At 59.5% G+C, this 25,666-nt stretch overlaps 1 protein-coding gene across 1 annotated transcript; it reads right to left on the bottom strand.

The window, feature by feature from the left end:
- Window positions 1-656: 656 nt before the first annotated feature.
- PPP5C (protein phosphatase 5 catalytic subunit) lies at window positions 657-21,410 on the bottom strand. The gene is made up of 13 exons (XM_037059046.1): window positions 21,208-21,410; window positions 15,125-15,366; window positions 8,518-8,665; window positions 7,756-7,877; window positions 5,818-5,883; window positions 5,407-5,505; window positions 4,512-4,617; window positions 3,629-3,771; window positions 3,407-3,494; window positions 2,430-2,470; window positions 2,161-2,339; window positions 1,270-1,351; window positions 657-1,137 (listed from the first exon to the last, which is right to left on the bottom strand). Exons 1-13 carry the CDS (start codon window positions 21,326-21,328, stop codon window positions 1,075-1,077), a joined length of 1,500 nt encoding a protein of 499 aa, XP_036914941.1. The 5' UTR covers window positions 21,329-21,410; the 3' UTR covers window positions 657-1,074.
- Between the last annotated feature and the right edge of the window lie 4,256 nt (window positions 21,411-25,666).

Here is a 25,666-nt window from a genome sequence, read left to right as displayed (position 1 = left end):
GGGGACAGCCAGTGGGGGCAGAGTACACACCCGATTTCACCTGATTCCACCCTGTCCCTTGTCACCTGCCTGGGGACAATCCCCAGGTCTGTCTCCCTAGAATAAGGTGGGTCCAGGAGAGCTCACACTTGAAAATAGGCATCTCTCCAGAGGGCCCTGGGCCAGGCCGGGCAGCCTGAGTGGGAGTCAGGGTGATCTCTGATGGAGAGCAGAGGGTGTGGCAGGAACCCCTTTGAACTTCTGCGTGGGGTGGGAACGTCTGCCTTGCCGTGTGATGTAAGAGCCGAGGCCAGGCCTGCTGGGACAGGGGTCTGCCGCCCGAACTGTGAGAGGCCCTGGGCACAGTGGTGGTGCCCAGTGGCCTCAGGCTGGCAGAGGAAAGCAGTGTCTTGCAGCTTCCTCTCTGACGGGCCCTGAGGGCCCACCCTCCGCTTCAGTCTGTGTGCGAGGTTTCTGACGGGGCGCTCCACCCCAGGCGGGGAGCCCTCCCTGAGCCTGGGTGGGCAGCTCCAGGGCGCCCCAGAGAGGTGGGAGATGGGGGGGTTCTGTGGCTCCCCTGCCCCCAACAATGACAGGTCACCCGAATCCTAGCAGCTCCGAAGACTACCATCCGAGACAAGCTGACTTACAATAATGACTTTATTTTTAACATATTTAATTACAGACATAAAATAGCTGGGGGAGGGGGTGAGCCCCAGCCCAGCCCCACCCCAGGGCTGCCAGGAGGGGGTGCAGGCGAGGCCTCCCTGATGACCCTCCTTCCAGGGTCTTCCTATGGCGGGGCCCTATTGCTTTTGCAAGGGAGGGGCCATGCAAATGAAGGGGGCGGGGAAGCCTCTGGGCCCCTCCCCTCCCCACAGCTGGCCTCCCTCAGAAATGCCCAGGTCAGCGCCCCAACTCAGCCTCTCCACTTCCCCCTTCTTTGTCCAGGGAGCAGACCCTCTGGCCAGCCCCCCACCCCCTCTGCAAACCTAAAGGGGAATAAATACAAACTTTACAAAGTAAAAGGGGGTCCAATGTTGCCCTGGGCGGGGCCTGGGGGCAGACGCCCACGGAGACCCTGCTGCGCGGGCCTCACATCATCCCTAGATGCAGCAGTGTGCTGGCGTAGGCCATGGGCTTCACGTCGGGATGAGGCTGGGAACCAGACACGCCAGGCAGTCAGCGGTGGGGCCGCTTTCGGGGCAGTGTCCCGGGGCCCCAGATGGAGCTGTCCCCCACGCCCCCTCCCGCTCAGGCCTCAGCCACAGGGACGCAGGGGCGACTCACCACTGCTGTGAACTGGTGGAACTGAGGCCGCAGATCGGAGCCCCGGAGGTGGATGTAGGAGGCTTTGTTCCCCATCTGGTCACTGTGGGGACAGGGGCAGAGTGGTCAGTCCTGGGCTGCAAGGGGCTGGGGGGTAAAGCAGGGCCGGGAGAGGAGACAGAGGGGCGAGAAGGTGGGGAGAGAAGGCTGGGCAGCAAAAAGGCTTGAGAGAAAAGAGGGAGAGGGAGGGACAGCGCCCATGGCAGACACTGGTGGAGACGGATGTGGAGAGATGGAGAGGCAAGGACACAGAAGACAGACGGGAGTGGGAGAGAGGAGTCCAGACAAAAGTGGGGGGCTCAGGGAGCCGGGTGGGGGGCCTGCAGCCCCAGGAGACGGACACAGAGATACGTGGTGAGCGGCCCCTGAGACTGGAACTGCCCTGGCCCAGAGAACAGGCAGGACAAGGGACCCGGGTTCTTCAACCAAAACCAGCAAATGAATGTGGGATAAGAAGGCCGCAACGCTGGCCTTGTTTTGGGCCCTGCCTGGAAGAAAGTAGCTGAAGACACACGTACGAGGTGGGGAAACGAACCCTGGCTGGGGTCGTGGGGCCTCTGACGAGGGTTTCACGGTGCTGCCATGCCGTGGCGTGCACAGAGGCGGCCGTTCAGAAACACTACACATCAGCGGGTGGGAGAGGTCGCGCCCGGGGTTTGCTGGGCAACAGCCCGGGTGGGGGTGGGGAGCGCTGGAGAGCGCCCTGAGTCAGTGCAGGTGAGCCTGGGGGTGTGGGGGTGCACCACACAATCGTACCTGCTTCTGTGTGTCTTTGGAATTTCCTGTCATTAAAAGTAAAAACCAATGGGCTGGGGAGAGAGGCTCAGATGTGTGTGGCTGACAGGGACGCACCAGTAGTTGGGGGCAGAGAAGACAGTGACGCAGCGGCCTCCGTGTGCCACCTCGTAGCCCTCAGCCTTGACCTCGTGGCTGCGGATGATGTAGTCCAGGTGGTTCTCATCCAGGAAAGCCTTGGTGACGTCAGGTCCGAACTGGCAGCTCACGCCCCGCTTACTGACGGATCGCCCATTCTGCGGACACAGGGAGCTCAGGGTGCCTGCCGCCCCAACCCCAGCCCCGCCCCAGCCCCGCCCACTGCCCTTGGCCCTGGGCAAACTGACCTGTGGCTGCGGGTCTGACCAGAGCAGGTCGCACATGGGACCTGGAGGGGAAGGGGAGGCACAGAATGTCAGCACCTGGCCCACCTGTGCACTCTGGGACCACCACCCTGCCCACCCCACAGCAGTGCATGGGGGCGTGGGACGCACGGGGGCGTGGGATGCGCAGGGCGGGACTGTGAGCTGGCTGCAAACCTCTCTTCTCACCTGGGCAGCACCCTGGCCTCCCTGGTGAGCCCCCTCCCTCTAGCGAGGGAGCCCCCTCCCCCCCCTCCACCTCTAGACCCAGGTCCATCCATTCAGGCCTCGGAGCCAGGTCGGGCTGTGACAGAGCCACGTGCTCAGGCCCCCCACCACCCACGGCCTTCTCGCCCAGGCTTCGCGCCCAGGCCTGGGCCCCACAGGCTCGGGACTGGTCAGTCCCCTCAAAGAGCTGCCCTGCTCTCCCAGACCACTGACCTCCTGCTGTGCCTCCCACCTGCCAGGCCTGCTCCTGCCCTGGGAACACCTGCGCTTGCCTGGGACGCTCCTCTGCAGGGCAGGTGTCCCCTCCCGTGTCAGCGGTGATGCGGCATCCCCAGGGAGGCCCTCCCGCCCGCCCACCCGCCCGCCACACCAGGAGCCTTCCCGGTGGCGTGCGCATGTGCACGAGGGTGACTGCTCTGCTGTGTCCCAGTCACCAGAGTGGGCGCCCCGCTGCACGGCCGCTGCAGGGGCAGGGCTGGGCTCAGGAGTACACAAACTCGGGCCCTGCCTCTGCCTTGCCAGCGTGGCCCCATGAGCGAGCTGCACCGACCCAAGTCACAGTCAAGGAAACGGAGGCCCAGCCTTGCGGCCCAGCCAAGGGCACAAAGTTCACGGAGGGCAGGGCCCTGGTCTCGGCAGCTCAGATCCGAGCCCAGGCAGCTTCTGGCTCCTCTCTGCTGGCAACATCGAGGTCCCCAGGGGGGAAGGGGCTGTCACTGGGCCCATCCAGTCACCTGAATCTGGAGGCTGCCGATTCCGCTCGATCTTCCTGATATCGTCCAGGGTGACGCCGTCTTCGCTGAACAAGCCCCCGTGCATGATCTGGGTGTAGGTCGGGGAGAGCTGTGTGAGGGGGAGGGCCAGCCACACCCCGGCACTCCGACTCGCTTGCCAGCCCTGGCGGGGCCCCTGCGGGGGGCAGTGGGGAAGGAGGCCCGGCCGGCGGCCGTGCTCACCAGCACTCTGCCGTTGATGCACTGCGCCAGAGGGAGCCACTGAAACACCTCGCTGAAGAGCTCGTACATCTGGGCTGTGTACTTGGCCTTCACCTCGCCCTCGAAGCCATAGATCTGGTTCATGTTGTCTGTCTCGTGGTTGCCTGGCCAACAGCAGGATGGAAAGAAGCCTCAGCTCCCCCTCCCCCAGGGGCCCTCGGACCCAGGCTGGGGGCCCAGGAGACCCGAGTGGTGGCCCCACGCTGACGACGTTCACCCTGCAGCTCCATGGCCCCTCACAGAAACTGACGAGGGAGAGACGCAGTTCTCAGCCCGTTTTCTGGAGGAGCGTGCGGGCCTCGAAGCACACACGGGCACACGGCCACAAGGCCGCAGCATGGGGTACTTGCCCCGGGGGGCGGCTGATGTGTCTCCTCAGTCACAGCCATGGCCAGAGCTGAGCCCCTCCTCTCCTGGCCCACACCCTGCTCTTTCTGTCCGTCTCCCCCGTCTGCCCGTGGCAGCCATGGTGCTGCAGCCCACACCCTGGAGCATCCCCACCTCGGCCCACCAGCGAACACTCTGGACTCCACCTCACAGACAGCCCAACCTGGCCCCTGCCCACCCTGGGCCAGCACGAACACGTCCCCTTGCTCCCGTCCTTGGCCCGAGGCCTGTCCACCACAGGGAGACCCGAGGGGTCCTGGTACCTCCCGAATCAGCTCCTGACCCTCCTCTGCTCAGAGCCCTCCCGACGTCACAGGGCCGCCCCGCACATGCTAACAAATGTACGACTGCGGAAGTGCCCCTGCTTCCCAGACAGGAAGCTGGAGGCTCACGGAGGAGAAAGCCACTGCCCGCCCGGGGCCCAGGCCGACCCGGCCCTTGCTGCCTCCCGGCTCACCTCGCAGCAGGTGGAAGTGGTCTGGGTACAGGAGCTTGAAGCCGAAAAGGGTGAGGATCACTTCTACGGAGAAGGAGCCGCGGTCCACGAAGTCGCCGTTAAATATCTGCCCCGCTAAGGCCAACACGGCGGCGCCGCTCCGTCCCACACTCCCCGAACCCACGGCCCCACCGGCACCGCCCCAGGGTGGGGAGGACGTCAGCAGCACTCGGGGCTCCGGGCTCCCTCCCTCTCCTCACTGTGTGGTCTGGCCCAGCCGCTTGGCCTCTCAGAGCCTCAGTGGGATGCGCTGAGGTCCCCAGCCTCACCCGTTTTTGAGGGGCAGACACTAAATGCCAGCCTGCCTGGGTCTCCCCGACACACCAGCCCAAAGCCACAGGGGCAACGGGATGCCCATCCCCACCCAACACTGCCCCGGTCCAGTGGCCTGAGAGTGGCCACTTACCAAGCCATCACCACAGTAACGCAGCAAACACTCACATGGCACCGACTGCGGGCACTTCACATGTATTAATTCATTTACTCTTTCGATAACCCCACGGGGCGGGCCCTGTTCTCACTCCCATTTTGCAGATGAGGAAACTGAGGCCCTGACAGATAAAGTGACCTGCTACAGACAGTCACACAGCTGGGAAGTGGCAAAGCCAAGAGGGACCCAGTGTGGACAGTGCGAGAGGTCGATGTGCCTGATGTCGCGGCAGCCCCGTTTCACGGTGAAGAGAAGCTGGTGCCTAAGGAGGCTGTGCACCTGCCCCAGTCCCCGCACGGGGGACCGCCTGCGCTCCACCCACACCCCGGTGCCCGAGTAGGTGCTCCGGCCTCGCCTTCCCAGGCTCAGGCCCTTTCCTCCCACATCCAGGTTGGGGGGGCGGCTTGCTCCTCTGAGGAAGGATACGTAGGGGTTGGTCTCCGAGGGTAAACCGTTGAGCTCAAATATGTTGAGGAGGTCATAGAACTGGCCGTGCGTGTCCCCACACACTGTAATCTTCTCTGTCTGGAAGAAAAGAGGCCACCGGAGAGGGAGGGGCCCAGAGAGAGACGTGGGGAGGGGGTAGGAGGGAAAGGAAGGGCAAGAGGTCACAGCAGACCGAGAAGAACCATGCAAAGACACAGGCAGGGGACACAGACACGAAGAGGGTGGGACAGAGGCTGCGAGGCCAGAAGAGGGACATGGTGGTGACAGACAGGGGGTTGGGGGAGAGGGAAGGCAGACCGAGCCAGGGGGGTCGGTGAGTTTCTGAGCTCCACGGCCCCTCCCCAGCCAGAGAGCCCTGCCCCCCACCCACACCCACCCCGCCGCTCGCACCTCTTTCAGCGTGGTCTCCACCAGCGTGCTCAGCTTGGAGAGGGCCTCTTTGACCTGTACCAGAATCTGGAAGGCAGGGCAGGCTGTGAGTGGGCCTGCCCCCCGCCCCAGCCTGAGGGGAACGCGGAGGTGGGGAGAAGAGAGGAATGGGCAGGGCAGGCCCAGGCAAATGGGGTGCTGGCTGGGGCCAGAGGTGTCCCCCAACCTGTGCCCTGAGTGGCCTCTATGGCATTTAGACATCAGAGTTATTTCACATGAAAATCGAGAGCCTTGGTTTCTCTTAAAAAATGAGCATCAGGAAACACACGGATGAGCCCAGACGCAGACCGCTGTACGCAACACCTGGCCTGGGCGTGTCTGCACGTCAGGGCCACTGACCAGGCTCTTCTCAGTGGAAGCGAGAAGGCAGGCCCATGCAGTGCGCGGCCCTCCCGTGGGTTCTGGACTTTAAAGGAACAACTAAAAAAGGATGTTTGTAAGAAAACTGGGAAAATTTTCCACGTCTAGAGACGTAGAAATGGCTTTTACTACTTGAACATGGCTGTGACGGGGTCACGTATGCTGACCATGCTCCCATATCTCTCGGGGGGGGGGGGGGGGGGGGTGGGTGGGTGGGTGGGTGGGTGGGTGTGTGTGTGTGTGTGTGTGTGTGTGTGTGTGTGTGTTGTCAGGGCCGAGTTTCTGAGGAGCAGCGGTGGAGCCAGAGCCACGTAGGAGCGAGGACGTCCCGCTTTTAGGAGATACAGGTTCTGATGCCGCTGATTCTCAAGTGGTTCGGAAAAAAGCAAAGGAACCTTCACAGCTGGCAAATCTTGGTGAAGGGCACATGGGAGTTAACTGCTTCTCTGGCTTCTCTGGAGGTTTGACAATTCTCAAAATAAAAAGCTATGGAACATATTAAGTGTTAAAAGTAGATGTCCACTCTGGTCAGAGCACAGGAAGCTGTACAAGACCATCACTCACACCTTGATGAGGAGAACAAGTCAAAATCCCCACAAAATGAAGAAAAAGGAAACCAAAAACAAAACAAAACGCATCTCCAAGCCGAGGATGCAAAGAAACCTCAGTCAGTCCCACTGCAGACAGTGCCGGCCTCCCCGAAGGGAGGAGACTACGCTGCTTTCATCCCAGGCATTCTGGCCGCACGGGAGGAGGGCAAGTCCGTCACGCTGGGCGAGGGGACAGCACAGAGCTCACGGGCCAGAGGAGAGCCCTGAAGGGCCCCAGCCGCAGGAGGCCTCGGCTTCTCCTGTCGCGGAAGGCGAGGCGTAGGGCAGTGTGGTGGGGAGAGACTTCCTGAGGCACAAAAGGGGGGGTGGACTGGCGAGTAGAGCTCCCCCCAGTACCCAAAGCACGGCAGTGGCCTGGAGGTCAGAGCGCTCCCCCCTCCAAAAGCTGGAGAGTTGAGGACATGAAGACCTCGCTGGCTTCCAAGTCCTGCTGAAGGGAGACCCTGACTCCACATTGGAAACAGGGAAGCCGGTGGTGAGCTCACGCCAGCCACGGTGGCCCCTCACACTGCGGCCCGGCAGGGGCAGGCGTGCCGCAGTCCCTCACACAGAATGTCTGCGTGCAATGAGAAACCAGGACACACGGGAAGAGACAGCTCACGCAGATCCAGAGAAGACCCAGATGGTGGGATTACCACGCGGGGACTTTAAAATAACTCTGACAAATGCGTTAAGGATCTAGTGGAAAAGGGTGGCAACATGTGTGAACATATGGGGCAGAAGAATGAAAACGATTAAAAAAGAAATGCTAAAAACAACAACAAAAAACAGCATAAGAAATAAAAAGTTCCCGGTGCCCAGCACAGGGCTGGTTCAGCTGCCGCTGCCACCCTTCCCTCCGCCTGCCCCTGGGGCTGGGCTCCGGGACTGCCTGCGCTGGGACGCTGTCCCGGGGTCACGGGCGTGTGGCACTCCACAGACGAGATACCTGGTAGGCGCATTTCCGGTGCAATTTCTTCTGGTCCTTGTACCACTGCATGAGCTCCTTCATGAAGGTGATTGTCACCTTGCCGTCCTCCAGCTTGGGCCCGCTGTACTCGTCCTCGATAGCTGGAGTGGGAACGGGGGCTGCGTCAGGGGCCCAGGCCTCTGTGCGGGGGGGCGGGGGGCCTGGCTCCCAGGCAGGGGGCAGGCGCGGCTCTGGGCCCGCAGGCTCCGATGGGGAGGGCGGGAGAGAGGGCTCCACTCCCAGCCAGGCCCTCCCCCTGAACTCCCTGTCCAGTGTGCCCCCCACCCCCCCGGATTCTACAGCACTGCACACTGCAAATTCGCGTGCTGACCACGCAGCTCTCTCCCCACAAGGAGAGTCTCATCAGCCCACAGGGGGCAGAGACCGTTTTGTTCCCAGCTGCACATGTCCTCCGTGCTGAGGACCAGACCGCACATAGTACGTGCTCAATGACTGTCTGTGTGATGAAGAACTGAACACCTGAGCGCTGGAGGAACTGGAGACGAATCGGGCACAGGAGGCCCGTGGGGGGCGGGCACTACTGCAGGGAGCTGAGCCCGGGCAGCAGAAGGAGCGGCTCTCCCGCGTCTCCCAAAACGGGTAACGTGAACCCCACATCTGGGCGGGGACGAGAGGCCCCGAGCCCCAGTCCCCACCCCGCGGTGTGCATGGGAACGGAGAGGCCCGTGCAGGGATGGGGAACTTCCTGGGCTGGGGTGGTGGTCCCCCCGCCCAACTCACTCATGCTCTCGATGTCCAGTGAGTCCACGACAGAACGCTTGTGCTCGTCGCCGGCGATGGCCCGCTCGAAGGCCTTCTGCTTCACGATCTTGTTGCACTCCTGGTATTTCATTTTGGCGTCTTTGTCGTGGGGCTTCACCTTCATCACCTGGGTAGGCAGGGGGCAGAGGGAGGAACGCAAGAAGAGGGAGGGGGCGTCAACGCCCAGACCCAGGAGGAGGCGGAGCAGGGGGGAGGAGGGGACGAGGCCCTAGTGCTCTCCCGGTGCCAGCCTGGACACCTCCGACCTCCAGGCCTCGGCACCCACAGCCCAAACACACAGGGCTATTGTGAGGGGGAAACACGGCCACCCACACCGGTGCACTTTGCCCCCTTTTTAAAAAATCCTCACCCACGGATGTGCTTAGAGAGAGGAAGGGTGGGGGGAGAAACACAAATGGGTTGTCTCTCGTATGTGTCTCAACCAAAGATCGAACCCGCAACCTCTCGGTTTACGGCATGACGCTCCAACCAACGGAGCCACGCCAGCTAGGCCCCACCTGGGTGCTCTTAATAAATCTCAGCTTGGCCCCAGCCGGGGTGGCTCAGTGCAAACTGAAAGGTCACAGGTTTGATTCCCAGTCAGTGCTGCAGGTCCGGTCCCCAGTTGGGGCACAGGCCTGGGTTGCCGGCCAGGTCCTCGATGGAGGTCGTGCAGGAGGCAACCACGCATTGATGTTTCTCTCCCTCTCTTTCTCCCTCCCTTCCCCTCTGTCTAAAAATAAGTAAAATCTTTAAAATCAATCAATCAATCAGCTCGGACCATCGTAAGAATCGGACTGCCCCACCCGAGGAGCATGTGCCCAGTCCAGGTCCCTGTGGGCGCAGGGCAGGTGGCAGCGCATGTCACTGCTGTCACCACAGCTCATCCTGAGCCCAGCGGGACTGACGGGAAGAGTGGGCTGCGTCTCAGGTCGTGATTGACAGCCCAGACTTATACGGAGGGCCGGTGACTTGCTGGGTGACCCAGACCTCTGACCCTTAGTCAGGCTCAGTGGCATCTTACTCCTTGCTCCACCCGGGGCCCTTTTGGGAGACTCAGGACAAACAGGTCCCCTCTCCTGAGGGGAAGTGGGCCACAGATCCAGGCTGCCTGGGTTCAAATCCCAGCTGTGCCAATCATCGGCTGAGTAACCTTGGGCAGGTGAACCTGCCTCTCTGTGGCGCGGTTTCCTCCTCCGTAGGACGGGGCGGGGAGAGTGCCCTCCTCTGAGGGCTGCCGTGAGGACTAAAGGAGGAAGCACTCTGGCGGCCAGTGCAGTGGCGCCAGGCCACGGCCAACCCCGCGTGAGTGTCGGCTGCTCCCCACGTCACACCTGCTCACACAGAGAGAAACACTGCTTCGCTTTGGCACACAGTCAGTCCTCAGAAACAGGAGCCCACCCCTCCTCTCTCCCTGCCTTCTGTCCGGCTTCCCACACACTCGGACCCTCCAAGCTCAGAGGCAGACAGGGCTGGATGCAGACCCCTGCTCTGCCACTGGCTCACTGTGTGACCTTGGGCCCGTGACGCCCCCTGGTGGAAGACTGGCAGAGGGTGTCAGAAGCCCGTGCAAGGCACACTCACTAGCCCCTGAAGGGCAGGGTGGCTCATCCACCGGGGGACGGCTGTTCGGCCCACGTGCAGCAGAAACCGGGGCTGCGCTGGCTGCCGATGGCTCCCTCCCCGCCCCTCCCCGCCCCCGCAGGCCCAGGCGCTCACCCCAGGCCCGTACAGCTGCCCCTGGCCGAGAACACCTGTTCCCACCTCCAAGTCCTGTCTAGCTCCTCTCCTCCAGGTCCCCTTTGGCCCATCACTCAGGCTGGGTCAGGCACCCCCTCTGGGCTCCCTCAAGCCCCTGGATGGCCTGGCCAGCCCTGAGCGCTGCTGGGCAGGGGCCGTCTCCCACTGGAAGGTGGCCTGTGAGGGTGGGGCTGCGGCAGTGAGTGCCCAGTGGGCAAAGGAACAAGCCCCCCAGCTTTCCCTCTGTGTCAGTCTCTGTTCTGAGTCCACAGGCTGGGGTGGGGGACAGGGACAACCCTGACAACAACCGGGAAAGAGGAGCGGCGGGAGCAGTCGCAGGAGCAGGAGCGGTAACGTGGCTGAGTTCCCGAGCACTCGGCGGTGCGTGCCCGACATTGCTGTGAGCAGGGAGCTTGCTCCCACTACCCCCAAAGCAGCCCTGGGTGGTGTGCCCACAATCCCACCTGAGAGGAGAGGAAACTGAGGCCCAGAGGAGTGTCGCCAACCCGAGAGCCAGGGTTCTGTCCTCTCCCTGTTTAGGCTCCTGACTTCTGTCACACACCAGACATTTCCCTCCCCTGCCCATGCCACCACCCCTCACGCCCTGCACGCCCTCAGGGAGACAGGGTGGGGGTGGTCCCGAGCACCAGCTCCGGGGTCAGGCAAGCAGCCCCATCTCCTGGCCCACCCTTGGCTTCTAAAAACTGTGTGTGTGTGTGTGTGTGTGTGTGGGGGGGCAGGGCTGCAGCCCTGTGGCAAGAAGCGGGGGGGGGGGGGGGGGGGGGGGGGGGGGTGGGGGCGGGTGAGAATTTAACAGCAGGCCCACCACAGGGCCTCGCAGGGAGCCAGGCTCCTTCCAGGGACTGTGTGGTGGCTGCTGCGGTGACTGCTACTGCTCCCAGGGAAGGGGGGTGGCCCTGCGGGGCTCCTGCTCCCCAGGTCAGCACCCCGGGCCCGCGGCTCCTGGCGGGGGCTCCAGCAGCCGAGGCCCACTGGGTCAGGACTTAACGCCTGGTCCGTCTCTACAAAGCGGCAGCTGGACTGTATCCAGTCAGTCTCCTGGCTGTGATATTTATGTAGTTACGCCAGATACGTCCCTGGGGAACCGGGGAGAATGGGATCTCGGTTATTATGTCCCAAAGTAAAGAAACACCGGTTTTACAAGTGGTGCCCGCAGCTCCCAGGTGCCCATGCTGGAGTCGGTGAGAGGACGGCACAGGCCCTCAGTCCCCCTGTGAGGCCACAGGGGCTGCATGGGTTCTGGGTTTTGGAAGGGTGACACAGTGCACATGCTCTGTCCTATGGCGCCCTCGGAGGTCTGAGTGGCACCTGGTTGGCACACACACGAGAGCAATGAACACCATCAACGGCCTCTTATTGGTTCAGGTCCGAGTTCACCACCGAACTTACTAGCAAAACTGTGGTTTTCCGATTGGCCTGGGTCTGGAACTGGGGGTGAGGGACTACAGACCAGCAGCAGGAGCCAGGCCCCAGGACACGTGCTCCTGACCTCTGGGGACCCCCACGAAGACATGTGACGGGCACTGTGACTGTCTACAATGACAGTGACAGATGTGACCTGGAGAGGTGCAGGCCGGCCCGCGGCACAGACCGACGGAGGGAAGCCGCGCTGCACCAGTCTTAGGTGTGGCACTCGGGCCTTCACCCCACAGGCTGAACTCTCTGGTGAGGCGGTTCAGCCAACATCCCTCTTACAGCGACCGAGAGAGAAAGACCATCGGAGCACACGGCCCGAGCTGAGGGCAGGACCTGAGCCGGGAACCTTCTGCCTGGGGCATTCGTGGCCCGGAGCCTGGCTCTGGCACCAGGCTGTCACCTCCTGGCCGTGGGGCCTGGGGGACTGACCTATTCTCTGGGCCTAAGTTTCCTCTTCTATAAACCAAGGATGGTAACAGCCCCACTGCGCAGGGCACTGTGAAGACCACGGGAGCCATCAGGCAGGAAGATCCCTGCTGTGCCGGGCGCCGCACGAGGACCTGGCTGGGCCCACCCCTGTGCCATTGTGTGCCCGGGCCGCAGGTGCACCGGCGCTGCTGTGGGCTCGCAAGGCAGACTCGTCTCTAACTGGCTGGGCTGGACCACGCTGTGAGGGACCCAAATGCAAACCGCATCCCAAACCACACCAACGAACCCTCCCAGAAGGGGCAGGAGGTGCAGAAGGAGCCCCCCCAGATCCCACCTGGGCCCACAAGACCCCCTGAGTGGTAGGAGGTACAGAAGGAGCCCCCCCAGATCCCACCTGGGCCCACAAGACCACCTGAGTTCCCACCGCAAACAGAGGGAATACATGTGGGGTCTTCTGAGAGAGGAGCCAACAGAGGGGCAGGGAATCCTGAAGCAAGGCCCCTGAAAGGGTTAACTTGGAGATGAGGGAGCGTGGGCATGGGGAGTCAACATGGACCCATGGGGAGGGGAGCACACAGACACCCTGGCTCCCAGCCCCTGACAAGGTCCTGGCTCCCGACATCCCCAGGAGAAAGCCCCGTGAGTGCTCAGTGGGGGTGGGCCCCCTCTAAATGTACAGGATCGCCTTCACCCTCACAGGGACACCCCGAGGCAGGCCCTACCCACCCCCCTTTCACAGATAAGGACGCTGAGCCGAAGAGCAAAGCCCTCAGAGCCCCACAGCCCGCTGGGGTGGGGGATGGGAGGATGGGGGCAGGGTGGAGGGGGCACCCTAACCCTGGAGCTGATGCCTCCGCCTGCACACTCTCTGATCACGACCCACAGCACAGCGTGTACATTCTACATCACACCCAACACATCTAATTCATGTAGACGACACTTTTCCACGAACTACATACACAATTTCCCCACATAATGCATTTTTCCTTCTTCGTTGTACTTGACGACGAAAGCGCTGCTCTCCACCACTGAGCCGAGCCCACGGCCCTCTAACAATCACAGGTGCAGACGATGGGTTCAAGTCCCAGCTCTGCCACTTCCTGCTGAGTGACCTTGGAGGAGGGGATCCCCTCTCTAGACCTATTTCCTTCCTGTTTAATGAACTGAACTCTCGGATTTAAAGCCTCACAACAGAGCTGGGCCCACAGTGAGGCTGCAGATGAGGAAACTGAGGTGGAGGAGGGGAAGGCCCTTCACCCGAGGGCCAGGCTGCAGACAGGCAGAGCCTTGGGCTTGTGTGTTCAACCAGGGTCCCAGCTCGGCTCCGCCTCCCAGGGGGCTCAGAGCTGAGAGCCAGGGCCATAAAACCCCAGCAGGTCACAGGACAGCTCGGGGGGTGAAGGTGAGGCCTCTGCGTGAGGAGCCGCCCTGGGGCCCGGTGCCCATGGAGCCTGATGCAACGTGTCAGGATGGAGGGGGGCGAACAGCCTGCAGGCGTGTGGGTGGCCAGCGACGGTGGCCCAGGACCAGGCCCCGGCGGGCAAGGATCTCAGGCTCACGTGGGGACTCCCCAGTGCTACGGGCAGAGCCCCCACGGGGAAACAAGCCGTGACAGTGAAATGTTGGCTGATTTGGAAAAGGCTGTGGACCACTGCCCCCCACTAGCCCTCCACAACGCCCATGAGGCCTGGGATAAAGCTCAGGGTTGGCACCCACACAGGATGGCTGGAAGTCCGCCTCACGCGAGACTCAGGGTCAGGCCCCAGTCTGGGCCGGAGCCAGAGAGCCCTGCTCCTCACCCTCAGTCGCCCCTCCGTCTCTATGCCATACGACGTGCCTCTGCCCCCACCCACACAGGGGTCCCCTGGCCCGGGGCCTGCTTCAAGCTTTCCCTGGGCCTGCAAGGACCCCTCTACCCCAGGCCAGTGGCCAGCTGCCAGCCCCAGCAAGTTGACTGGGTGCCCCCCCTCACCCCACCGACTGCAGCCTGCAGCTCCCAGCGCCCCTGGCCATGTAAGAAGTCGTCCCACACAAGACCCTCAGTGCACCACCCAAGGAACTGAACAAAGGAGCCCCGCCTCTCAGGGAGCCAACTCTGAAGTGGAGGAGACGGGGCCGCAGCGCCAGGCTGCCTGAGTTCAAACCCCCGCTCCCCGCCCCTCCAACTTCACGGCTGCCTGCTTGTGGGCAGGGGACTGAGCCCCGCTGGGCCGCAGTCTCATCTGTACAATGGGGTGACCTGGTCCCACCTCTCAAGGCCACCACAATGACTCACTTGGCCGGTCGCCGTGAAGGCTGACGAAGGCATGAAGGCATGCGCTCTGGAAGTCCTCCCATGGCCACCACGACAAGGGGAGCAGGGACAGCGCTGGGAGCGTAGGTGGGTGAGGGAACGAGTGGACTCTCGCCGTTCTCTGGGTCTCCTCTGTCGTCGCCTCATCACCGCACGCCCCCACCCGATGTCCCATCGCCTCCCCGCTCTGCCCTCCTCTGCTCTGACTGTCCACCTGCTCGGTGACCCGGGGCGGGCTTTTGCTCTCCCCTGAGGAGCAGCTCCACTGGTAGAAAGGCCGCAGCTCCCATCCAGCGACCACAGCCACCACGGAAACCCCTAGGGCTCGCTGGCACAGGACCGGACCGCTCCCGGAGGGAGCCGTGACTCACATCCGAAAAGCGAAAACACTTCTCTGCAGCGACCTGCACAGGCAGGTCCTGCTGCCTTCCCATTTCTCAGAGGTGGAAAAGGAGGTGCAGAGGGCCGGGTGACTCGCCCAGGGGACCGAGGCAGGGCAGAGGAGAGCCCGGCGGCCTGCTGCAGGCCAAGGGGCCTCCCAGCCATTGGCCTGAGGAGGAGTGGGTGCTGCATTAGCGCCCCGCCCCCCAGGCACGCAGGAGGAGGCCATCCTGTCCTGCCCCGCCCCGACGGCCCTCAGCAAACCCCGGGCTCAGGGAGCCGCCCTGGGCCCGAGGCGCAGCTCACCGTCTCGTAGTCGCGCAGGGCAGCTCGGAACTTGCCCAGTGCCATGTTGCTGGCCGCCCGGCGGTAGTAGCCTTTAATGTACTTCTTGTCGATCTCGATGGCCCGCGTGGCATCAGCCAGCGCGTAGCCGTAGCACTCGGTGCGCAGGTAGGCCAGGCTGCGGTTGCCATAGTAGATGGCATTGCTGGGGTTCAGCTCGATGGCCTGGCTGTAGAACTTGATGGCGTTCTCGTAGTCCTTGGCTGTGGAGACAGAGGAGGGGGAGGAGGCATGAGGCAGGGCCGCTGCCAGCCAGCAAGAAGAGGCCCTAGGCTAGCCCCATCTCCCCATTTACAAATGGGGAGACTGAGGTCCAAAGCTGGGCTCATAAAGGTCTCTTCAGCCTGCCCCTCTTCCCTGTCCCAACCATCCCCCCTTAGCACAGGCCTAGTCTCTTCAGCTTCAAGTCCCCAGGACCCAAGGTCATTGCCACACGCCACCCACCAAACCATCACTCCTCCAGGCCCCAGGCTAGGTGACACTTCTTCTAGGACTTCAGGGGGTCTCTGAGAGAGGACAGTTCCTGAGCTGTAACCCAGACAGTCTGCACCTGCCCTGAGCCCCGATTGTCTGGCCCCCAAACAAGGCACAAGTCCAAAGAGGGCTCCAGAACGGGAAGGAGGGAAGGAGGAGGAACCCACTTAGGCCTCAGGAGTGAGACACCAGCCAAGGTCTAAAGAAAGTCACAAACCAGACTGAAGCGCATTCCCAACAGGAGGAACAGAAGGTGCAAAGGCGCTGGAGGGGGGGGGGGCGGGTCGTGACAGGCTGGCAGGCCACGGCCACAGCGGGTCTGGACAGTGGTGTTGTAAGTACAGAACGACAGGATGTTGACATCTGATCAAGGGGAAAAGATCAATTTTACTTAAAATGAGCCATGGCTGTGCCCTGTACTTTATTTTTTTAATTTTTATTTATTAATTTTTAGTGAGAGAGAGACCCCGACCTGTTGTTTCACCCATCCATGCATTCATTGGTTGGTGTTTGTAAGTGCCCCGACTGGGGATCGAACCCACAACGCTGGCATGTCAGGGGGATGCTCCAACCAACTGAGCTACTTGGCCAGGGCTGTGCACTTTACCACTTGGGCCTGTGGAATCCTCAAGTTTCCATAGCATTTTGCCGTCTGGTGCTCACTTTACAGATGGGTCACTAGATCTTGTTCAAGGTCAAACACCCAGGCTAAGTTGCAGAGCCAGGCTTGAACCCCTCCCATGTGGCCACTCAACAGGCAGAAGATGACCAAAGCTTGCCAGAAGTGAGGGACCATGATGCACTACAGGCCAGGCAGGGCTCCTGGTACATGGGTCCCTCGCTGAACCCTCACACCAACCCCGAGGACAACCGCACTGCCCCATTTTCTAGATGAGGGGACTGACGCTCAGAGGGGCAAAGCCCATAATTGAGGTCACACCAAAAGTGGCAGGTGGGAACTCAGAGGCAGGCCGAGACCCAATGTCCCCACTCTCTCTCACTCTCCACACCTGGTAGGCCCTGGGAGAGCCTGGCACAGGGCACGGAACAGCCCCGGGCAGGCAGCCTGGGCGCCTCCCTGGCTCTGCCCCTCACCAGCTGGGTGTCCCTGGGCAGCTGGCACCCGTCCTCGGGATGTGAGTGCCAGAGAGTCCTCCCAACACCTGGCTTTCAATGGGAATGCCTGCCCCAGCCCCCAGTCTACTTCTCTCCCGCGTCATCTGGTAAACCTCCAGGGTCGTCTTTGTTTTTTTTTTTTTGCTTATAACCTATCTCCCCAATTCCAATCTAAGCCCTGTGAGGGCAGGGGCCTTGCTTGTCTTACTTCCTTTTGAGTCCTTGCCATGTCTGCGGCCACAGCACCCTGGCCCTGCCCTGCCCTTCTGGGGCTCACACACCAGTGGGGGCCGGGGGGGCGGGGATGGCACACAGCTCCATCCCTTTAAGTGGAAGCAGAGTGCTGAGGGCTGGGGAAGCCAGAGGGGATGTCGGAGCTGAGACCTGGAGGCTGAGAAAGGGTGAGCCAGGTGAAGAAACAGAATGGAAGAGGGTTCTGAAAGGAAGGAAAAGAGACAGACAGATGAACCAACCCGACACCAGAGCAAGAAGCCAGGTCCCAGGGAGATGGCCAGGAACAATATAACGATTCCTTCTGCAGGCTAACATCCGGCAATTTTTCAAATGGCTTGGTGTCCCCTCCTACAGGAAACCCTCCTGGACCCCCAGGCGGGGTTGGGTACCCTTCTGGGTTTACCTGTGCCAGCCCTGTGCACTCTGTGACGGGTGTGCCCGTTGGGTTGTCCCTGTTCTGTGATGGGTGTGTCCCCCAGGCCTGTGAGGCCCGGAGCGCAAGCCCAGGAATTCCCAGAAACAAGCACGGGCAGCACCAAACCTCCCAGGTCCGCGCCTGACGCCCCCGGATGCCAGTGCCTTCGAGGACCCAGCCTCCTGGCCGCGTCCCAGACCTGGAATGGCCCGCTCTCTTGTTGGGGGAGATGCTACTTGAATGGCCATCTGGCACGGCGTGGAAAGCCTGGTGTCTGAGAGTGTGGCACCCAGCTCTGTGGACGCTGACCTTGAGACCTCTGGCGAACAGCCGCCCCCGAGCCTCAGTTTGGTCCCCTGAAACATGGAGTCACAGACAGTCCTGCCTCATGGGGCAGCTGTGAGGGCTACATGAACTAACTCATGTATGAAGCGTGCCTATGGCAGAAGCTTGTGTAAGAAACGAATAAATGCCTAAGCGAAGAGAATGGAGCAGAGGAAACGGGAGGAGCCCTTCACACACATGTCCCAAAGCACCATATCCCGTCTCTATTCCATGTGTTTTATAAATGGGAGCGTACTGAATCACCAAGACAGTCCCCAGCGTAGAGAGGAGGAAACCGAAGCACAGAGAGGTTAAGTCATTTGCTCAGGAGTCACACAGCAGGGAAGAGGAAGAGACAAGATTTGAACCCCTACAGACTGAGCTCTAAACCATGCCTACAAACTCTTAGACCCCAAGGCTTCCTTGGGAGTGAAATACCACCTCTCCCATTTTACAGAAGGGGACTGATGAGGCCCCCCTCAAAAAGGACAGAAAGCTGAATAACATTGGGGACCGGGCCTGAGGTCACAGAGGTGATCCAGCCTCAGGTGGGGGGTGGGGAAGGGGGCAGGGGATCTTCTGACCCCTGCAGGGAGCCAGGATGGTCGGGGAGCGGAGACTCTGCACGTGGGAGGCCTGCACGTGGTGAGGAAGGGGGATATCCGGCCCGCGGCTCACACGCTCGCTCTGTCCTTGGGCACGTGGTTTCACTTCTCTGCGCCTCAGCTTCCTCTATAAAACAAACAGGGCCGCACCCACCCACCTCCCAATGCCCCAGGGAGGATTAAACGGAGTGGTGTCCCTGGCCAGCACAGGGGCTCAATTAAGGGAACTGCAATTATTCTTTTTATTGCTATTCCAGAGCCTGCCACTGCCTGCCACACAGAGGGGCCAGGGCCAGGAGGGGCGTTCTCCATGCCAGCTCAATGCCAGGACCCCTGCCTGCTCGCCTAGCCTGGGGGCTCCTTGGAACTCAGATTCCAGGTCATGGGGAGCAAGGGGGCTCAGTGTCAACCCCCACACTTGCTGCTCCACCCAAGCCCATTTCAGGGGTGACCCCACCTTCCATGTCATCCCCCAGCTGGAGACTGGATCTGATCCTGGACACCTCCCCCCGCTCGCAGCCGTTGTGTTCGGTCAAGTCGGCCTCCCGCACATCTCTCAGATCTACTCATTTCCATCCCTCCGGCACCGCCCTGCCCTGGCTTTCATCCTCACCTGCCCAGGTTCCTGCCCTTCCACAGGGGTCTTTCTAGGCACAAACCTGACTCTGTCCTTTCCCAGAACCAGCTCTGGCTCCCCGGGGTCCTCAGCAGAAAGTGAAGCCTCCTCCCCACAGCCTCACCAAACTAAGTCCTCTTGCCTCTGACACGCCAGCCCCGTTCCCTATCTCGGTGCCAGGCCTTTGGGCCTCTGCCATCTGTTCTTTCTGCCTGGAGTTCCCTCTTCCTTCTCTCCAGGCAGCCACTTGGAAACATTCCTTGAGTCAGTTTCTGTCTCTCCAGCCTGGCTGGCGCACCACACCTTCCCCCTCTCCGCCACCAGTCAGTCTCCTTCCTGGTCCCCGGTCTGACCCGTGCAGCCAATCGCCACAGGCAGCTGGGGGTCTTTTTCAGATACTAACCAGACCATGGATGCTCCCCTCTTAAAACCTCCCATGGCTCCCTGCCACCCCAGGAGGACTTCTAGTGTCCCTGACCTGGCCTTCAGGGCCCTACCTCCCCATCTCCCACCGGTGCCACCAGCTCCCAGTTGTCTCAGCCTGATCCAGCTTTCCCACTCTTTGAACCTGTCTGTGCTCCCATTGAAGGCCGATTCTCTCCAGGGCTCCAGATTCATTCCACTTCTCACCCCCTGTCCAGGGCTTTGCCATTGCAAGTCTCCCCTCTCTCCCGTAGGACCAACGCTCCCTCACAGGCACCAGGCTCTAGTCTCTTCCACCCTTAAAAAAAAGCAGGTCCTTCCCCCATTTCTCCACTCCCCTTCAGAACCCAAATCCCCGAAACACTGTCAGCGTTGGCTGTCTCCACTTCCACACCTCCCATTCACTCTTCAGTGCCACCCCCCCACCACTCCCCAGAGACTGCTCTTGTCAAACTCCCACCAACACTCGTGGAGCCAAATCCAACGGTCAATGCCCTGTGACCACGTTGGCAGCATCGGACCCAGGGTACAGTCCCTTCCAGAAGCATTCTCTTCTCTCACTTTTCCTGATTTCCTTTCTACTCGCTGACCACCCCCACTCTGCCTCTTCCTCTTCTGTTCTAAACATTAGAATTCCTCAAGGTTCTGTCCTGGGCCCCTTCTCTTCCGAGATGATCTCATCCATTTCCAGCCTGTTCTATTCCATCTGTAGGCTGCTCATGCCCAGATCCCTCTCCCGGGAGCTCAAGGCTGGCGTGTCCATATACTCACTGTCTCCTCTTGGAGAGCTGAGTAAACTCCAAACTAGTCCTTGCAATGATTTATGAAACCCTACATAATCTGGCCCCTGTCCCAAACTTGTTCGCTTCTGTCTCCCCACTAACATGCTGAAGTCCCGGGTCCACCGGTGTCCTTTTACTTCCTCCCTGTGCGTCGGGCACCTGAGGCTCCACCCACCTGGCGCACCCCTCCCCAGTTCTCCTTCTCAACTCAAACGCCTCCTCCTCAGTAAGGCCTTCCCTGACCACTACCTAGAGCAGCCTCCAACCCTTATTATCTACTTCATACTCTGTGGGTTTCCCCCCCCAAATCACTCATCACAACTTCTAGGTATTTGGTTCATTTGTGCAGTTACTCACTGCTTGAGTCTCCTGCCGCGTTAGGCGCTGAATAAGGGCAGGGCGGCGTCCGGCTCATTGGTTGTTACATCTTCTGAGGCCAGCACAGTCCTTAGCAGGCGCTCAACATTTATTCACAGGCCAAGAGAATAAATGAATGAGGGCCCCCACATCTTTCTCATTCTCAAGATCCAAAGTCACACTATTCCTGGGATTCCCTCACCTCTACTCCCAGGGCCTTCCACACATCCCTATCCCTCGTGCAACCTTGCACCTCCTGCTTCCTCACCCGCACGATTCCATATTCTATTGGCACTGTCCACTAACCCCCCACCCGGTGCCACCCACCCCGGGGCTCCCAACTGGGTAGAGCCATCACTCCCCCGCCCTATGTCAAAATTTGGTAGCGTCCTCTTCTGGTCTCACCAAAAAGCTAGCACCTCTCGGGGTCTCACATTTGGTAGAACCTTCACTCCCCTCCCCCTCCCGCCCCCTACTCAAAATCCCCAGTTAGTAGCACCCGCTCCGTCCGTCAGTTTCAGGTACCACCTTTCCTCTCCGAAGCCCCCTCTGTCTCGCTTGGATAGCACCATCCTAGTCCTCCCCATGCCTGGTCACTTGGTAGTGCCGGGCCGCGTTGCCATGGTTCCGCGCGGGCCCGGCACCCCCAGACCCCGGCAGCTGTCCATCCACCCTGGCCCCCTCCGGGGCGGGCGCACCTTTGAAGTAGTCGTTGGCCTGCGTCTTGAGCTCCTCTGCCCGCTTCAGAGTGCCATCAGCCGGAGGTTCGTCTTGGGGGGGCTCAGCACACTCAGCCCGCTCGCCCTCCGCCATCGCCATGCCGCAAAGCGACCCCCACCCTGGCAACGGCCGCCAGCGGCACCCGGCCGAATCGTCGCGAAGGAGAGCCGAGTTCCAGCAGCCGCTGCTGCACAAGTGTCGTGAAGCGCGCGCCGCGAAGGCTGCCTTTGCGCGCCTGCGCGGGGCTCTTTTGCCGTAGCCTGCGCGGAGGACAAGGTGACCAAGGAGGCCGCAGCCTCACCCTTCCTAGAACGGGCCAATGGGAAGGTGAAAACGGGCGCACTGGGGAAAAAAGGCCCCGCAGGGCCCCTGCTCTCAAAGTTGCCACGTTCCGAGATCGAAGATGCTTGGGGTTTAGAGTGGGATTTACCCTCCGTCTTCCGGGATTGGTGGGTACGTGTGGCTGCTCTGCAGGGCACACCAAGCCCAGCGCGGGACCGGAGTCTAACCCAACTGTCAGTTACCTGCATGACCTTGAACACATCTTCCTCTCCTTTCTAGGGTCTGTTATCCCTCTCTGAAAAATGGGCGATTTCTCAAACCAACAGAATAGATTTCCGACCCTGAGGGTCCGTGTTTCTGAGTTATTCACTGGAGGCCGCCTAAGGCTCAGACGCTCCCTGCACCATCTCCTTCCTTCCTCCCCATCCCCCGCCCCGCACCCCGCTCCACTCCGCAGCCTTCTATAGCGCCTCACGCTTTTAGGAGAAAAATTCGAGTTCTTTCTGAAGTCCTAAGAGCCCCTGAATAGTGTAGCCTCATGCAAAATGTCCAGCTGCCGCCCCCACCCCGAATCCCCACACGTACACGCTTCCAGACCATCCTTCCCAAGTCTTCAACCGCTACTCATGCCGAAGTGTAGCGCTTAAACCCTTTAGGACTCTACTTGTGCAGTCTGATGCCCACTCCCCGCAACCAAAGCCAACCATCACCCTGGAAGATACTAGTATCATCTCCATCTTACAAGTGAGGACACAGATTTGCAGAGGTCAATGCACTTGGTCAAGGTCATACAAGAACGTGGCAAAGTCAAGGCTTGGACCTATTCTACCTAACTCCTGGGCTCTTAATTCCTACTCTGCTGTCTAGAGCCCATCTTTTGGGACAGATTATTTAGGTTATTTTGGTGTGTGGGGGATTTGAATTCTGGATTTATGGAGATAATCGTCATGCCTATCGTGTAGGATTAGAGAGTTTGGTAAGAACACATGAGGAAAGTGTTTGGCAGAGGGCCTGACACAGAGGAAGTGTTTTCTATAGTCACTCCATTGTAAATACTCAGAGTGGGACAGAGGACTCTCAGGAGGCTGAGGATCTCACCCAGCTGGGACCAGCAGGGAAGACTGGAGGAGGGGGTCTCGGAACCCACATGTAAAGTACAAGTAGGAGATAAACAAGTGAGGAGAGATTGGAAGAGAGGAAGGCATTTGAGGCAGAGGGAGCAGCAAATGTCAAGTCGTGAAAGTGGTTTTCGTTCTTTGAAAAGATCCCTACGTGGGTCACAGGAGAGGGGTTATCAGGGGGATACACAGACACATGAGAGAAGAGGCACAGCCATCTGCACATAAGTTTGTACACACACATCTCACATATGCTGAAGTACAGAGAATCATGTCACATAGACAGCAGTGCACAGAATTATGGTATCAAACAGGTCTATGCATGTACAGAGAATCTCAACAGCACACACACACACAAAATAAATAAAAACCAAACCACAATACCTCCCATAATCAGGAACAGAAACCCAAAGTAACCAGAGACGCATTAGGCAGAAGCACTTCACTCAGGAACTAACACACATGGAGAAAGAATTACAACCTCTCCACAGGTTCAGAGAATTATGTCCAAGACACATATATACACAGAATGACAATATCACCAGGCATACATGCTACATAGACACACACAGGAACACAGTCCCATGCATACGCATAGAATCACAAAGTCACTCAGACACCTGTCACCCAGTGCACCCACACATCCTGAAGCAACCCCACAGATGAGTTGACACAGAGTTCTGGTGCCTATCAAGGCGAGGTCTTTATGGTGGTATAGAGACTAGTGGGTTTCAGAGCTGGCATGGCTGGTCCGGTCCCTTCCCATCCCGCAGCTTAGCACAGTTCTCTTTATTGAGGGCCCAGGTCATCCCCTGAGGGAAGGAGGGATGAGATCCTTTTCCCCCATAGCACCCATCTGGACAGGCAACCCCCCCAAACAAATGATGAAAAGTGCCTTTCGGAAAGGGAGTGAGTTGGACTGAGAGAGGAAGACGTTTTCCTGTGGGAGACTAAGCATAGCACCATCGTAGAAAGGGGGCTGGGGACATGTGGGAGGTGGCAGAGAACCGAGGAGTCTCAGCCTCTCTCCCCGCCTCCCGATAGGTGGATAGGGCTGTGCGGGTGCCTGTGCGGCTGGGGAAGTCTCCTGCATTGTGAACCTCCCAAAGTGGGTGAGGGAGTCCTAGGTTCCTCAGGTATCTGGGGTCAAGGTAAGTGCATATCCGAAGGGCTGAGGTGGGGAGTGGAGGGGTTCTACGACAGAGAAATTTTAGGGATATGGGATTGACACTGAAGACGTTTGAGCATGAAGTCCATGGGCAGCGGAGGATAGGGATCTGGAATGGGAAGACTTAAGAAAGAAAGTAGGAATTGGGACAAATTGGGCAGAGTGGGAAGGCCAGAACAGATTTCGGGGGCTGCATTCCGGAAGCAGGGAGTCAGGGGTTGTAAGATTCAGAACCAGAGGAATCTGTAGGGTGAGGATCAGATTCTAGAACCCGAAGCATTTGGAGGCTGAGTTCCAGAACCAGAAGGATTTGGATCTGAAATCAGAGGCAGCCGGCAGCCGTGAGGCCTACTAGAACCAGAGGGAGGTATAGAATAAGGACTAGAATCAGAAAAAGCCTGAAGACTGAGTTCTAGAGGGATTTTGGAGCCATAAGAATCAAGAGTTGGGAGCTGTAAGGTCTAGAACCAGGTAAATTCCTAATGCAACGTATATGATCAGAAGATCTTTGAAGGCTGACTTCTAAACCCATGGTAACTTGGAGTCATAAGATTGGCAGTGAGGGAGAATTAGAGACTGTCTAGGGCCAAGGGAATTTATAGCATGAGGTCTGGAATCAGACCAAGGCCAAGTTCTAGAACCAGAGAAAAGAGAGAGAACCATACCTAGAGTCAGAGGACCCGGGAAGGTGCAAAGTCTAGAAGCTGTGTGATCTACAGCCCGTGAATAATAGAGGTCATGAGCTCTAGAACAAAGAACTGGAACATGATGTCCTGTTCTGGAGGTACTGGTTATAAGATCAAAACATAAAACTCATTTTACTTTTTGATGGGAAAGGCAAATCTTGAGTGCAGAAAGTTAGAAGGGATGAGCTGAGAATCATTAAGATTTAGAAGTTAAGAAGTTGGATTTGGAACCAACTGTGTTACAGATTGGGAAGACTAGGGCCAATAGGAAGCTTGGGGTTGTGAGGTCCAGAGTCAGATAAAATAATCCATTGTAAGACCTGGAATCAGCAGGAATGGGAGAGTGTGGCATGTAGAACAAAGGAGTTCATAGGGAAAGGTCTAGAACCAGGGAACGTCAGGGAGTGAGTTCTAGAACCAGAGAATTCTGATGGTCAGAGGCTCTAGAGTCAGAGAGAGTTGGAGGTTGTGAGGCCTGGAACCAGACAACTTTGGAGACCGTGAAGTGTGAAAATGCAGTTGGAGGCTGTGAGGTCCAGAATGAGAAGGAGCCAAAGATTGTGAGATCTGGAATCGGAGGGGTTTGGAGGCCGCCAGGCCTGCACTAGAGCACGCGGGAGGTGTGTGCAGCCTAGAAACAAAAAGGCAGGGAGTCGTGCGGTCCAGAACCAGGAAGGTCTGAGCGTGTGCAGTCTAGAACCAGAGACAGCCTAAAGTTGTATGGTCTAGAACTGGAGAAGACTGGAGGGTGTATCACCTAGAAGCAGAGAAAGCTGACGGCCACGCCTGAAATAGGAAATCCACAAACGAATTCCGTACCCAGGCAAGGCTGGGCGCAGCAGAAACCCAGAATGGAGGGGAAAGGCAGGTAGGCAGAGCCAGGTGGCGGTGTGGGAGGCCGAGGGACCAATCAGAAGTCACTGGGTAGCAGGGAGGGCTGGGCCAGAGGCTCCCCTCCCCACTGACACCTGAGTGTGGGGGTGAACGTTGAAGTCCCACATTCTTACGGACTCTGGGCAATTCAGAGCTATTAAAAACATATCACAAGAGCAAGATGAAGAACAATACTAAAAGACAGATGGGAAGAAATACGATTACAGTTATCAATATGCCCCAGAGCCTAGAAACAGGTCTGAACCCCAACCTCCCCCACCCCTAATTACCCAGGTTAAAGCCAGGAGAG

This window comes from Sturnira hondurensis, unplaced genomic scaffold (assembly GCF_014824575.4).
Source record: "Sturnira hondurensis isolate 20B ecotype Veracruz unplaced genomic scaffold, ASM1482457v3 Scaffold0001020, whole genome shotgun sequence".
NCBI classification, from domain to species: Eukaryota; Metazoa; Chordata; class Mammalia; order Chiroptera; family Phyllostomidae; genus Sturnira; species Sturnira hondurensis.
Note: the sequence above shows the minus strand (reverse complement) of the source record. Positions and strands in the feature narration are given on the sequence as shown.